The 14,005-nt window shown below is 48.1% G+C and overlaps 7 protein-coding genes across 7 annotated transcripts; 5 read left to right on the forward strand and 2 right to left on the reverse strand.

The window, feature by feature from the left end:
- The first annotated feature begins 59 nt into the window (after positions 1 to 59).
- Positions 60 to 933, forward strand: L228DRAFT_217736 (ergosterol 28). The gene is made up of 2 exons (XM_018330164.1): positions 60 to 211; positions 276 to 933. The coding sequence occupies exons 1-2, from the start codon at positions 158 to 160 to the stop codon at positions 636 to 638; spliced, it is 417 nt and encodes a 138-aa protein (XP_018190933.1). The 5' UTR covers positions 60 to 157; the 3' UTR covers positions 639 to 933.
- Positions 594 to 2,725, reverse strand: L228DRAFT_244205 (galactose-1-phosphate uridylyltransferase). Its single transcript, XM_018331865.1, has 6 exons — positions 2,253 to 2,725; positions 2,132 to 2,183; positions 1,927 to 2,062; positions 1,198 to 1,839; positions 1,011 to 1,131; positions 594 to 946 (listed from the first exon to the last, which is right to left on the reverse strand). The coding sequence occupies exons 1-6, from the start codon at positions 2,351 to 2,353 to the stop codon at positions 844 to 846; spliced, it is 1,155 nt and encodes a 384-aa protein (XP_018190934.1). The 5' UTR covers positions 2,354 to 2,725; the 3' UTR covers positions 594 to 843.
- Positions 2,726 to 3,304: 579 nt separating this feature from the next.
- On the forward strand, positions 3,305 to 4,471 carry L228DRAFT_236484 (hypothetical protein; the record flags this gene model as incomplete). The annotated part of the gene is made up of 3 exons (XM_018330834.1): positions 3,305 to 3,376; positions 3,519 to 4,302; positions 4,368 to 4,471. The coding sequence occupies 3 exons, from the start codon at positions 3,305 to 3,307 to the stop codon at positions 4,469 to 4,471; spliced, it is 960 nt and encodes a 319-aa protein (XP_018190935.1).
- Positions 4,472 to 4,868: 397 nt separating this feature from the next.
- On the reverse strand, positions 4,869 to 5,453 carry L228DRAFT_265849 (GatB/YqeY domain-containing protein; the record flags this gene model as incomplete). Its single annotated transcript, XM_018334772.1, has 1 exon — positions 4,869 to 5,453. One exon carries the CDS (start codon positions 5,451 to 5,453, stop codon positions 4,869 to 4,871), a length of 585 nt encoding a protein of 194 aa, XP_018190936.1.
- Positions 5,454 to 5,785: 332 nt separating this feature from the next.
- Positions 5,786 to 10,569, forward strand: L228DRAFT_244209 (non-repetitive nucleoporin). The gene is made up of 6 exons (XM_018331866.1): positions 5,786 to 6,287; positions 6,342 to 8,837; positions 8,887 to 8,975; positions 9,025 to 9,654; positions 9,716 to 9,947; positions 10,002 to 10,569. The coding sequence occupies exons 1-6, from the start codon at positions 5,984 to 5,986 to the stop codon at positions 10,376 to 10,378; spliced, it is 4,128 nt and encodes a 1,375-aa protein (XP_018190937.1). The 5' UTR covers positions 5,786 to 5,983; the 3' UTR covers positions 10,379 to 10,569.
- A 105-nt stretch (positions 10,570 to 10,674) lies between these two features.
- L228DRAFT_280624 (hypothetical protein) lies at positions 10,675 to 11,819 on the forward strand. Its single transcript, XM_018335802.1, has 5 exons — positions 10,675 to 10,796; positions 10,878 to 11,069; positions 11,138 to 11,209; positions 11,278 to 11,355; positions 11,429 to 11,819. Exons 1-5 carry the CDS (start codon positions 10,718 to 10,720, stop codon positions 11,509 to 11,511), a joined length of 504 nt encoding a protein of 167 aa, XP_018190938.1. The 5' UTR covers positions 10,675 to 10,717; the 3' UTR covers positions 11,512 to 11,819.
- Positions 11,820 to 11,875: 56 nt separating this feature from the next.
- L228DRAFT_244211 (rab GDP-dissociation inhibitor) lies at positions 11,876 to 13,973 on the forward strand. Its single transcript, XM_018331867.1, has 8 exons — positions 11,876 to 12,036; positions 12,103 to 12,127; positions 12,189 to 12,248; positions 12,302 to 12,329; positions 12,381 to 12,726; positions 12,777 to 13,328; positions 13,377 to 13,634; positions 13,701 to 13,973. The coding sequence occupies exons 1-8, from the start codon at positions 11,991 to 11,993 to the stop codon at positions 13,790 to 13,792; spliced, it is 1,407 nt and encodes a 468-aa protein (XP_018190939.1). The 5' UTR covers positions 11,876 to 11,990; the 3' UTR covers positions 13,793 to 13,973.
- The last annotated feature ends 32 nt before the right edge of the window (positions 13,974 to 14,005 follow it).

A 14,005-nucleotide genomic window follows, 5' to 3' on the forward strand; every position in this document is an offset into this window, starting at 1 on the left:
AACTTATGTGCATAAATTTCGCCTGATGGGATGTTTGGATTAATATCGGGCGATTGAAAGCTCACCAACAATCATCATTGTAGCTTAGAAGCATATTTTGCATTTTCTCCTTCAGCATTTCTCTTTGGTGCAACTCTCTTAGTTCTCCTAATCAAGCATGTCGGCCTATCTGCCTCCACATACTGGCCTCTTGCCGAAATGGCTTCTGCTGGTACTTCACCATTGGAGCTTTAATTGCCTGGAAGTTTGCGAACTGACAACGAAACTGCTCACAGATCTCGGTCGTATCCGTCGCTAATAGTGTCCAAACCTATCTTACACTCAATTACACACAAAAGGTCTACGAAGGATCGCCAAAAACTGGCTCAAAAAGTCCAGTGACGCCGCTTTCTGCTCGTACGTTTGGTACATGGACGTTCCTTTCTAGCATCATCCGTCTGTGGGCGGCATATAACATAGACAATCCCCAAGTCTATCAACTCGCCTTGTGGACCTTCGGAGTGGCTCTCGGTCATTTTAGCAGTGAGTGGCTTGTCTACGGTACTGCGAAATGGGGCAAGGGTCTCGCAGGACCCGCATTTGTTAGCACTGGCACCTTGCTCTGGATGGTTTCTCAGTGGAGCTATTATGTGCAGTAGTAAATTTATTGGAGAGGAGAATAAAACTCAAATAGGCCTGCAGATCAGTCCGTTCAAGCAACCAGACAAACCATAGTCATTCAATTAAATGTTACCTGCGCTATCTTCTAACCTCTGACACCAACATCAACTATGGACGACATCTCAATCATATAAAGGCCAGACCCTGCTCTAGTACAATCCAGACCGCTCTCATTCTCTCGTTTCACTCCAGCTTTGATCTGTAAAGCGCACCACCTGCGTTGCGTAACCTTGCAGCTGCTTGTTCGGGTGTGATGTCGCGCTGGGGTTCGGCCATCATTTCGTATCTGAGGGTGTCACAGTCAGTGGATGACTATCGAGACCAATTTATGTTGAAGAACAAATTCTTACCCAACGAGAAACTTCCTAACAGTGGCGCTCCGCAGGAGGGGCGGGTAGAAATGCATGTGGAAGTGGCTAGATTCAATCTCCTCTACGGTGCCATCTAATGGCGCCTGGTGAATACCCATGCCTGATGAATTAATTAGGACCGCCCATTCTCTGTATATGTATTTCCTTTGAATTCTGCGATACTCACTGTACGGGAAATGTGTTTCAAAGAGATTATCGTATCTCCGAGTGACTTCCGAGATAGCCTCGGCCAGATCTTGTCTTTCTTGCTCGTCGAGGTCTAGCAGGCATCTCTTGTGCTCTTTGCTCAAAATCATGACTTCAAATGGCCAGACTGCCCACCATGGACACAATGCCAGGAATGTGCCATTCTCAAATACGATTCGCTCCTTCTTTCTAGACTCTAGCTGCGCATAGTCTCTGAGCATATGTTGACCGTTATTCTCCTTGCGATATTTTTGCAATTGTACCAATTCCAGGCCAGGCTCTTCTGGGAGACCGGTGGTGACCCAAACCTGTCCGTGTGGATGCGGATTCGAGCAGCCCATGGCGGCGCCTTTGTTCTCAAAGATTTGCATGTAGCGGTACTGGGCATTGGGAGCGGCGAGATCGCCATCGTGTGTTTGTGGTGGCAGGGAGGTGGGCCCAGCAACCGCGGCAAGTGGAGAGTTGGGTGAGATGTGCGCCGCATAGAGCTTCGTCCACGTCTGTATCACGGGTATTATTTCGACCGGCTTGAGGTCGGCAAGCGTGAGATTGTGCGCTGGCGAAAAGGTAATAACGTAGCATTTTCCCGTCACAGGCTCAACTCGAAGGAGTGTCGATTCCACTATTCATAAGCATTGGTCAATTAATGGTCGTACATTCAAAATAAGTGTGCAAAACCAAGCAAGCGGTCTCCGGGAGCAAGACATACCTTTATCCACATTCTCCGGGTGGTATTCAGCTTGTTCTTCTTTGACTGCGCTGTAATCATTGACGAAGACAAATGTGCTTTCATATTTCGGATTCACATCCCCTTGTGCGCGCTTGTTTCCAGGACATAGATAGCACTAAAGAGACAATGGGTGAGCAAATCAATTGTCTTATTCCTCATGGATATAATTTCAGTTGTCGCATACTGAAGAGTCATATAGAGGCAGCGTTGTCTTTGATGCAGCTTCTTGTTGGCCCCTAGATTATTTTTCGCACGGTGAGTTGTCGTCGCATATTTCATGTGATGAAGCCATCCCATGTACTTACTGCCAGGGACGCTTTGTCCGGTGCGGCGAGACCAAGATCCAACTCCCTCTCAACGGATTGTATCGCCGATGAGAAATATCGTCCAGTACAGCATCAGGCATAGTGTGCAATGGATGTGAAACGAGTTTTGCGCTATTTACGTGAGGTATGGACACGGTTAAAAAAGCAATTAGACCGCAGAGATCAATCAACTACTCTAGAGACGCGATTAAAGCGCAATTTGTATGAAGTCCGTCCAAGCAGCGGGGACGTTCTCCTCACTCAACCCCGGAATCTGTTAACGTGGGGCTTGTCATAAATCGGTTCAAAGTGTGACCGAAGGGTGGGGAAATATCACTACACTAGGTAAATTTCCCCAGATTTTACGGAGGATTGTGGGCTAGGTTGATAAGGGCAGCTCCAATGTTCTATACCAGCTGTATCCGCGATAGTTTGGGTAGGTAGGGAGCGACACAAAAAGAGCAGTCAATCCGCCGCCCGCAAACATCAACGTGGGGTGGAGAGAGAATGAGGTCAATCATCATCAATTCAGGTCTATCCAGATTTTATTCCATTTTGACGAGGCATAAATTGTTAGGTCTAACTAATGCAAGTTAACTATGCAAACGTACCCGATAGAGCAAGCCATGAAGGAACGGGCCGAGATGAAGGCCGGCCAGAGAGAGCTTCTTCTGCAACTTGACGTAGGAGACCATTGGGATACTTTGATCTTTGTCTTCAAGCAAGCTATACAAAGGTATTGATTGGTATCCCCGGATTATGTCTGTAACCGCCTATTTGCTTGACTGGGTCTGGCACGAGGATATTCCGGGTCTTGTCCTTTCCAGTCTTCTTTTTTTCCCGCACGGCGATTCCTTCCGAGAAATTTCCGTTCGGAATCAAAAAAGATCAGCTTATGAACCTTAAGATCAGCTTATCTTTGCTAATGCTTGCGTCTATTTGCGGAAATTTAATTCTCCCCTATTTCTTTTATTTTATAAAATAGAATGGTAGTTCGCTCATGATGAATTGATTTTTGTTCTGCTGCTAAAAACTTGCAAAACCTCATGAACATGGACATGGACATGCTCATGACAGACGCCGGCGCCCCAGCCACAGTGGGGCTCTACGCACTTCCGACGGAGGTGGGTCATTCCTTCCCCATACGTGTCTTACCAATGTTTCCATTGGGGAATCCGCTGTCCAGCACCCGCAATGAGAAAGAACGCGGAGTATTGCTAGCTGAAGGATTGCTGACGGGCGGGCACATTTGCCAATTTCGGGCAGATACTTATTCAGATCCTGGCAACTTTCCCTACACGTTCACTACTGCCGCTCGCCGCAATCTCTCGACGTTTCTATGACCTTGTGCTGAGCATCGTCTATCATCGTCTAGTCTTGGCTGCATCGTTGCGAGGCCATTCACTCGTGCTAGAATGCTACCATCCGGCAAAAAAGCTTGAGGAGCCCTCACTTCCATGTGATTATCTCGACAGCAATGGCTTCAATGTCAAGGCAGGTCAAGAAAGCCATGTCTACTACGGCAAGGCAGATGCTGGTCGATTGGCCAAGCTCACGGGGCTGTATTCGCGATTCCGTCCAAAACAGCCTGAAATAGAGCGAACACGCGCTCGGCATCCGGCTGTTGATGTCCCCGGCCATCCAGGCACCAGCACGGCCTTCCCTCCCTTGGTGATTCGTCAACCGTCGGGTAAAGGAGAGCTCGTTTCGCAAACCGTCAGCCTCGATGCCGATGAATATTTTACGCAACTCTGCACCAAGACGCTGCTTGTCAAGGCCGGTCAGCCTTCTAGTATTTTTCTCAACTTTGTGGAGGTCACAGACAGCGTAGTCCGGTTGCGACGAGATTGGCTTGCCAAACAGGCAGCCTTGACTGCCGAAGAAGAGAAACGAAAATCCCGCAAAAAGGCCGATGAGCGCATCCTATGGATTGATAGAAAGAAGCACGTTGGTATTAGACTTAAGGTACAGGAAAGTACGGAGCGCTCTCAACCCCTATTGGGCCATCAGGATGAAGAGATACCTGTCACATACACCATTGAGTTTGAAGGTGAGTGAAAGGAAATAGCCACACTTGTGTGTCGATCCTTAGTAGGCTGACCTCATCATTCTTAGAACTCCTTGTGCGGACTGCGCACTTGTCGGTCATGCTCGAGCAAGCTCTTGTGCGCCAGGAGAATCCGTCTCAAAAAGCAATCGTGTTTGGATTTTTCCACTGAGCTTCGGCTTCGCAGCCACTATCCACTGCGACTGCATTTGCTCTCTAGTTCTTTTTTCGGTTCATGATATATCCTGAGCATTGTCGAATTTGATGTCTTGGTCATGGCATAGAGCGCATAAAATACGGAGTTGGGTCGATAGAATAGGGATCGATAAATCTTGAAGTAAATGGGTTTTAGCGGGGTTTCGGTATTCTCTCTTAATGATTTTAGAGCAGTATTGGTTCGGATATTCCTAATGCCATATATTTCTCCAGCAGCATTGAAGTCAGCACACTCTGACTTCCTTGTCCCCCCCTTCCCTTTTGTGATGCAGGATGATAAATCACTGCAAGAAGAAAATGTCCAGGCCCTCTAGGGGACTCTTTCGACCGTTTTAATTGCAAAATGCGCTTCCTCAGGCTAACGTGCCCTTTACAATTTTGGCTACTTCCGCCTTCTCCACTGGTTTCCCGTCGAGCTCGCCCCCGGGACCAACTAGTCGCTTCAATACGCTTCCCATATCGGTTCGAGCTCCTTCTTCCTTGAGCTTTTCGATAACTTGGTTTACGGCGGCTCGAATCTCCTCCTCACCAACAGTCTGGATTCCGCCAGCATAGCTCTCCAGGATAGCTATCTGTGCATCCTCTTTTTCTTTCAGATCAGCTCTATTAGCCTCGAGGAAATCCTGGGCAGCTGCCTTGGATGCCGCGGCTCTCTTGCGTAATAGAGAGAGGAGCTGAATGTCGGTCTTATAGGGATTTGAAGTCTTGGCCGCATTGGTGACCTCCGCGAGGAGAGCTCGTAAGACGTTCAGCCGCGTCGTGTCTTTCGCACGCATAGCATCCTTCAGATCAGTGCGAAATTTGGCTAGCAAAGGAGGCACTTGAGGAGTGTTCGGCGCAGTCGCATAAGTACGCAGGTAAGGCGTGGCCATGAAGCGCAAAGGACGAGAAGTCACCGCTCGCAGGGTCGGGCATGCGGTCAATGGGCGAGAAAGCATGATTGGTTTCTATAGCAAACAAAATAATCGAAACGTGAATTGATTGAATATAACAAGGTCCGCTTTTGCAGTCCAATTGATTTGCTATTGTCTCTCTTAAGAGATTTTGAAGATGAGAATAGTTTGGATAATCAAAACTGGGAAGATCTGGGATGGTGCTGTTCCTGGCTAAGCCGGGGGTCTAAGCAACTTTGTACTTCACAGGTCTCGCCAAAACTTCCCTGTTGGTCTGTGTACCTGCGGCCGCTACGGTTGGACCTTTTGGTTGCTACTGGATTCTGTTGGTTATGATTTATTTCTACTCTTGATCTTCCATCTCTTTTTTCGCGTTGGCGTCCACCTTTCAACCGCTGTCGCCACGGCCATCTGTTTGTTGCAATTCCCAGTAGCTGCTCGAGCTTTGAGAGGGCTTGTGTTCGTTTCGGCTACGAAAAAGGATTGCGCCGCCTCGAGCGAGTGTCAGAGGCGTTAATTCCAAGGTCTCATCGACATCAAACCTCTAGCTTCAACCGCAATCCGAATGTTGAAGCATGGCTTTCCAGCCGCAAACCCCCCAACGGCCTCTACCGGGCGCGTTTCTGTCAACACCGGCTTTGAATAAGCTCAATCCGACCATCGCTCCCATACCTGGACCCGTTGCCTCGACTGGTTTATCAACGCTCGCAGGAAACGATGCGCGACAGGCAAAGCCTAGCCTGCCGGCACAGCAGCCCTTGGTAGCTGCGAGTAAGAGTGCAGCAGAGTCTTTGAAGCCGATAGATCGAGCGTCTCGCACCATAAATGATACGCTCGCGGCGGAAAGAAGATATCCGGAGCTGGACAGTTATGTCGGCCGTACGTCTCTTCGTGTTTTGTTTGAAAAGTCATGCAACTAATCATACCTCCCAGAGGGCATTTCGTCCGACTATGATCTGCCAGTATCTCCTGCCTGGGCTCCTTTTCAAAAAGTCAAGATCTATGATATTCCTGATAAGATTTTCGAGCAGTACAATCAGGCGCAGGTTTCAACGACAATGGGCCTCTTCGCCGAGATCAATCACGCTTGGATCACGATTGATAATGCACTGTACCTGTGGGATTACACCATTCCGGACGCTGACCTGATTGGATACGAAGATCAGGCAAATAGTATAACCAGCGTTAAACTGTGTGTGCCTCGGGCGGGTGTATTTATCCCCAGCATTACGCATGTGCTAGTTGTCGCTACCACGGCCGAGATATTCATGGTTGGCGTTTCCGCTCAAACATCCCCTGCCGGAACGAAGACTGTAGCTTTGTATCAAACAAACATGTCAGTTCCAATTCGCGGGCTAGAGATCAACGTCATTGAAGCGTCGCCTGCTACAGGAAGAGTTTTTTTTGCTGGAAGGGATGACAATGACGTCTACGAATTCACCTATCAGCAAGAGGAAAAATGGTTCAAAAATCGTTGCGCTAAAGTGAACCATACTAGCAAGGGTTTCGCAGCCCTGACTCCTAGTTTCTCATTGGGCGCTTTTAGCCAGAAGGCTCTTCAGGAGCACGTTGTTCAGATTGTTGTGGATGACACAAGAAATCTTCTCTACACCCTGTCCTCCAGCTCCACTATCCGGACCTTTCATATGCGGCCCAACAACGGCTTGGATCTAGTCATCAGTCGCAGTCTTGCAAGCATATTTTCGAACATTGGCCACATGGTATCCCGCTCAGAGCTTCTGGTTCCAGGAACCAAAATTGTTTCCATCAGCCCCATCTCGGCAACGGAAGGCACGAAGCTGCACCTGATGGCTACGACCTCGACCGGCTGTCGCATCTTTTTGAGCGCCACTTCATCGTATGGGTGGTCAGCTGGGGAATCCACGGGAGCTCCAACAAGCATGCAAGTGCAGCATGTTAAATTTCCGCCGCCAGAGATGGGGCCGCCGCCGGACATGGGTGTGACATTTCAACAGTATCAGCAGGCGGCAGCCCCCTTGGCCCCCTATCCAGGGGCTGTGACCGTTGATACGCAGTCCAAGACTTTGAAGACCACTCGAACCGCAGCTAGATTTGCCCCTGGATACTTCTTCTGTTTCGTCGACCGCGATCCTCTCTCTGATGCGGACATGCTCTTTATGTCGTCTCCCGACTCTGGGCGCATAGCACGGCCGCAAGAGCCAACCCAGCTTACGAGATACTCTGAATTTGGCACTTGGCTCAATCTCGGAAGCCGTGCCGAAGACGTCGGGTTAACGACCCCGCCTTTCGCCGCAGCTTCAACACCAATTGGTTTCGGGAATGAGTTGGCCGTTCAGTTTGACGAACCTGTCCCGGAAATTGCAATTCTAACGAATACTGGGATTCACACCATCCGTCGCAGGCGCCTGGTGGATATTTTTGCTGCTACAATTCGCTATGGAGGTGGAGACGAAGGTCTTGAAGGGGAATTGAAGAAATTCATTCGGATGTATGGCAGAGGCGAAACCATTGCCACTGCTTTAGCTGTTGCATGTGGCCAAGGTTTGGATATTTCTTCCGACGCAAGAGTGTCCAATATTACAGAACCAGAGGTGCTTGAGTACGCTCGTAAAGCTTTCATCGAGTTCGGTGGAAAACCCATCTTGAATGAAAATTCTGTTTTGGACCAGGCAGTCCCTGCTATTGACAACGTTCGACCCTCACCAAGACATGAAGGCCTCGCACTTTACATTTCAAGGCTGGTACGATCTATTTGGAAGGCTCCCATTATGAAAGAAGCAACTACTCCGACTGGTGGCTTCACAGTCAAACCCACAATTAGTCTTTCAAAGGTGCAGGGAATACAACGGGACTTGACTCAAGTACAGGAGTTTCTAAGCTCTAATAGGAGTTTTATTGATGGGCTGGCAGGTCCTGAGGCTCTTGGTCAGGCTCGCACGAAACAGGAGGAAATTTCTCTTCAAGCCGAGCATCGTGCTTTGCATTCGCTCGTTGTATTAATCTCTGATATCATTGAAGGCATCTCATTTGTCCTTGTTCTTTTCGATGAGCGCGTCGAAGAGATTGTCCTCTCTTTGGCCGATAGTGCCCGACAGCAAGTTCGTCAGATGACTTACGAAGGACTTTTCTCCACCAGTGCAGGAAAGGATCTTGCAAAGGAATTGGTCAAGGCCATTGTGAACAGAAATATTGCAAGTGGGTCTAATGTGGACACGGTGGCTGAAGCCTTGCGACGGCGGTGTGGAAGCTTTTGCAGTGCCGACGACGTCGTCATTTTCAAGGCGCAGGAGCAGCAGAAGAAGGCATCCGAAGCCGGAGCGAATACGGAAACTGGCAGGAACCTTTTGAATGAGAGCTTGCGTCTATTCACCCAGGTTGCTGCCAGCCTTTCAATGGAACACCTTCAGAGCGCCGTGCAGCAATTCACTGCAATGGATTTCTATGCAGGTAAGAGGTTTGGAGAAAACAATATTTGGGTCATTGCTGACTTCACAAGGCGCTATCCAACTCGTTCTTGATGTGGCTCAAGAAGCTGACAGGGGGAACCGTGCATTAGCCTGGATCGCTGATGGCCGACCAGAACTGGTAAATAAAACACATTCTTTCCAACCGAATTGCCTCTAATTTTGTACAGGATCCCCGGAAAGCAGCATTCGACGCACGCAAAGGATGCTACAATCTGATCCATCAGATCATTGCCGCTGTTGATAAGGCATCGAGCCAAGCCCCAGAGATGATCGATGGACATTACACTCTCACAGCTAAACGCAGAAATGAGGCATACACCGTGATCAACAACTCCACGGACGAAGTCTTCCAGACGGACCTCTATGACTGGTACTTTTCGGAGGGTTGGACCGAACGTCTACTCGAAGTGCAATCTCCCTTTATCATCACTTACCTTCAGCGGAAATCACCCGATGATGTGAAACACGCCGATCTGCTCTGGAAATATTTCGCTCGTGTAGACCGGCTCTACGATGCTGCTACTGTGCAGGTTCAGCTTGCCAAAAGCGGGTTTGCTCTGGATCTTGCTGCCAGAATTGAGTACCTTAGCAGAGCCAAAGCAAACGCGTCGACATATACAACTGGAATTGGCAGACAATCTCGGCAGTCTTTGCTTCACGAAGTGTCGGACTTGCTTGATGTCGCCAATATTCAGGATGATATCTTGCAAAGACTGAAAGGAGATGCTCGTGTATCTCCTGAGCGGAGGCCAGAGATCTTGAAAGACCTGAACGGTCAAGTCCTTGGTCTTACTGATGTGCGTATCCTCTCTCAGCCTTCGCTACTTTTTCCCTCCACTAATCTGTGATTGCTGTCAGCTTTATAACGTCTATGCCGATCAAGCCGGTTATCACGACATTTGTCTGTTGATATATCAAGCTGCAGATCACAGAAATCCCGCTGATATCATTTCTACTTGGCAAAATCTGGTGACTGCAACTCATCAGAACACCGTTGAGCAAGGCGATGCGCAACCCTATGAAGCTGTGGCAGAATGCGTCCGCCGACTTGGATTACGGCTCAACCTCTCTGACAGCACGTTTCCCATTTGTAAGATCCCAACATACTTGTCCAATGATATAAGATCAAGACTGACCATACTAGCTGACCTCCTACCAATGCTTGAAAAGTACGCTTTTGAGTTTCAGCGAGGTGTCGGCCCGTCCAGCTGGATCGTCGATTCGTTTTTGGACCTCAAGGTTCCTTATGAGACTCTGTTTTCTGTTCTCGAGGGCATGTTTTATAACGACGAAGCGCCTTTTCAGGGACGTAATCGACGGTACATTGCTAACGATTTGTTCTATGTGATCAAGCGATCGTATTTGGAAAGCGGTCGAAGCGGCGGTCCTATCTTCGGCGATGATACACATGCTATCTCAATCTCCCAGACACTTCTAGCGCTTCAGCAGAGTGGAATGGATGAGCAAAGGTCAGAAGAGTGTCAGGCGCTGCGCTTTAAGATTGAGCAGTTGCTCCGATGAAGGTCCAATGAAGTGTATGATTCCTTTGGGGGTTTTGGAGTTCTGCGTCATTTGAAAAGCTTGGGCATAGCATTTTATATTTCCATTTCTTGTTCTTTGTATTACTCAGAGAAACAAATTTTTGTAGTGTAGAGCTTATGAGCGACTGCCGCCAGTAGATATCACGTCAAATGGGATAATCATGATAGCCATGAGTTTTGTGTTTCCATACATGCCACATCACGTGCCTTCACGCTACAAATTAGCTTTCCACACTCCGATGGTTTGAATAAATGGTTGATGGTGCAAAGAAAGCAAAACAATAAGAACCACCTGCAACATAAAAAACGATTCATCAAAATGGCGGTACCTCTAGCCTCACGAAAGTGCGATTTGCTTTATCTTTTGTTCTTTGCAATTCACATTCCAATCATGTTCCGTACGTTGTGTCTTTTCAGCACCCTTTGAGCTGCAATTTCCAGGAAGGATTCTTGTAAACATTGGAGTCTAATGGCACCAGTTGTCGACTTGGCCCCATTTTATCCTGATTCTTTCAGACCGCAAGTTATTACAGCCATCCGAGAGTGGTACATAAAGACCTATCGTGACCAATTCTTTTCATCTCCACCTGCATGGTTCAACGCATATCTTTTGCTCGAAGCCCTTTATCATTTGCCCTTGAGCATATGGGCTATCGGGGCCCTCAAACGAGGTTCGTCGACTCTGTATTGATGTGGGTTTTCGGAACTTGGCGATTGTGCTCTAATCTTATGGTTTTAGATGACCCTAAAATTCCTCTCCATCTGCTGATATTTGCCCTGGAGGCTGGCATGACCACTATGACTTGCATAGGTATGTTCTAATTTAAAAACCCTTGATGGGAGATTCTCGAATTGCTAATCATACTTTCCTTTATCAAGCGGACTATTTGAGCTGGGATATTTCGCGTCAGGAGAAGATTGATTTGGGATTTCTTTACGTGCCGTATTTGGCATTAGGTAAGTCCCGATTTACATTGGCGTCGTCAGCTTTCCCTACGTGGCAGCGTATAATTGACAACGATAATAATAGCTGTCTTCATGGGCATTGATATGTTTTGCCGGCTCAATTCCCAAATAAACAGCCGTGTGCAAAAGGACAAGAAGCAGGTGTAGAATATAAAGGCTACGGATTAAGTATCGTGTCGAGGAAGGGAAAGCATAATACCTAGGTAGGTAGCTAGATGATTGTATGAAAACTGGAATAGATGCGGAAGGCATTAGTTTGCGGAGCGTAGAAAGGGAAGGAGAATTGTGTGTAGAGAGGTTCGTGAGGATTTGAACATATTCATAACTCGCATTGCGTCGACAGCACATGTTTTGGTGAAATAATCCATGTTTTGGGCTATCGTTGCAGGTGCTTGTTGGCGGTGGGGTTCGAGTGACGATCAGAGCTCTATCAACACTAGTGACAGTGGCTGGCCAATAGTCATGCGCGTCACCACGACATCTCGGGTCCGCACGAGACAAGCGTGGTGTCCAGACCCCTCGATTCACCGCCAAAGCTGCAATAACTTTGCCCTTCAGTGCTTGACTTTGTTGCTTCTCGACTTCTCATTTTTTCGAATACATACTTCAAATCGTTCATCCTTATCATGGAGGAAATAGCTCCTGAGTATGACGTCGTAGTGCTGGGCACCGGTACGTATTACCTTCCATTGGAGCTCTAGTATTACTGGTATCGCTGTAACTCACCAAACCCCACAGGCTTGACGGAATGCGTACTTTCTGGGTAGGATAGCCCAAGCTCTTCTTGAATTCTCTGGATATTGTTATTAAGGCTTTCATTACAGCGTTCTCAGTGTCAAGGGAAAGAAGGTCCTACACATTGATCGCAATGATCACTACGGAGGGTTAGTTGTCTCGAGCCTCTTTCGGGCGCTACAACGCTAATAGGTGTCTCCAGTGAGGCCGCTTCTGTCAACATTGAAGCTGTTAGTTTTCTGCACCCGCTCGAATGCTGTTGTCTTGCTGATCCAAATTAGCTCTTTAAAAAGTACGGAAACTATAATGCTGGTGAGGAGCCATGGAAGAAATACGGCCGAGTGAACGATTGGAACATAGATCTCATCCCGAAGCTACTCATGTCGAATGGAGAACTTACAAATATCCTCGTCTCGACCGATGTGACACGATATCTCGAGTTCAAGCAAATTGCGGGAAGCTATGTTCAACAGGGCAACGGTCCCAAAGCTACCGTCGCCAAAGTCCCATCGGACGCTGGAGAGGCGCTTCGGTCGCCTTTGATGGGTATCTTCGAGAAGAGACGGGCTAAGAAATTTTTTGAATGGGTTGGCAACTTCAAGGAGGATGACCCTGTAACTCATAACGGTCGGTCGATCCATCTTCGCTCAGTGCTTGGTAACTAATCCCTGAAGCAGGTCTGAACCTGAACACTTGCACGATGAAGGAGGTGTACGACAAATTTGGCCTGGAGGCCACAACGCGAGACTTCATTGGACACTCTATGGCTCTGTACTTGACCGACGAGTATATCAACGAAAAGGGCGCGGCCAAGGAAGCCGTAATCCGTATCCGACTCTATGCTAACTCAATGGCACGGTACGGGAAGTCGCCTTACATCTACCCCCTCTACGGCTTGGGAGAGCTGCCGCAAGGATTTGCACGTCTGTCCGCCATCTACGGTGGTACATATATGCTCAATACCTCGATTGACGAGATTTTATACGACGGTACCAAAGCCTCCGGCATCCGAGCAACCATGAAGGAACGTGGCGAAGAGGGCGATGGCATGAAGTTCACGACGAAGGCGAAGAAGATTATCGGAGATCCTTCTTACTTCCCCGGCAAGGTCCAAGTGGTTGGCCATGTGCTGAGAGCAATTTGCATTCTGAACCATCCCGTTACCAGCACAGACAACAGCGACTCTGCTCAGATCATCATTCCGCAGTCACAGGTGGGCCGAAAGAATGGTAAGAAACCGATTTCTATACATTGAGTCTTTTCAACTAATCATACAGATATCTACATCGCTGTTGTCTCCTCTGCGCACAACGTCTGCCCCCGTGGATACTACATTGCAATCGTCTCGACCATTGCCGAAAGGACCAGTAACCACCATGTCGAGCTTCAGGCTGGATTTGACCGGCTGGGTAAGGTCGAGGAGATGTTCTTGGGCCCTCCCATTCCGCTCTACGAGCCTTTGGAAAGTGGCGTCAATGATAACATCTTCATCTCCAAGAGCTACGATGCGACCAGCCATTTCGAGACCACAACCGGTATGCTCTGCTCATTTCTATTGGCTTCTCGCCTCTGTCGATTCTAACATTTTTTCTTCTTCTTAGATGACGTCAAGGATATTTATCGTCGTGCCGAGGGGCAGGAGCTGGTTGTTGAAGGCCTGCGGGAAGGTCAAAATCTGGTTGGTGAGGAATAAGCATAGGGACAAAGCCAGGCGTCTTTACTTCAGTGATACATAATCTTCGTTTCAGAACAATTGGAACACATTCCATGATTGATAAGTGAGAACATGATTCAATTTTGCGTTGTTTTCCAAGCAGATAGACACCTGTGTCATAATATTTAAGTTTCAATCTTCAGAGAGACTTTTCGCCCACGTGGGCTACTCGTGATACCTTTCAACGATCAA

The sequence above is a fragment of the Xylona heveae genome, assembly GCF_001619985.1.
Source record: "Xylona heveae TC161 unplaced genomic scaffold L228scaffold_2, whole genome shotgun sequence".
Classification (NCBI taxonomy): Eukaryota; Fungi; Ascomycota; class Xylonomycetes; order Xylonales; family Xylonaceae; genus Xylona; species Xylona heveae.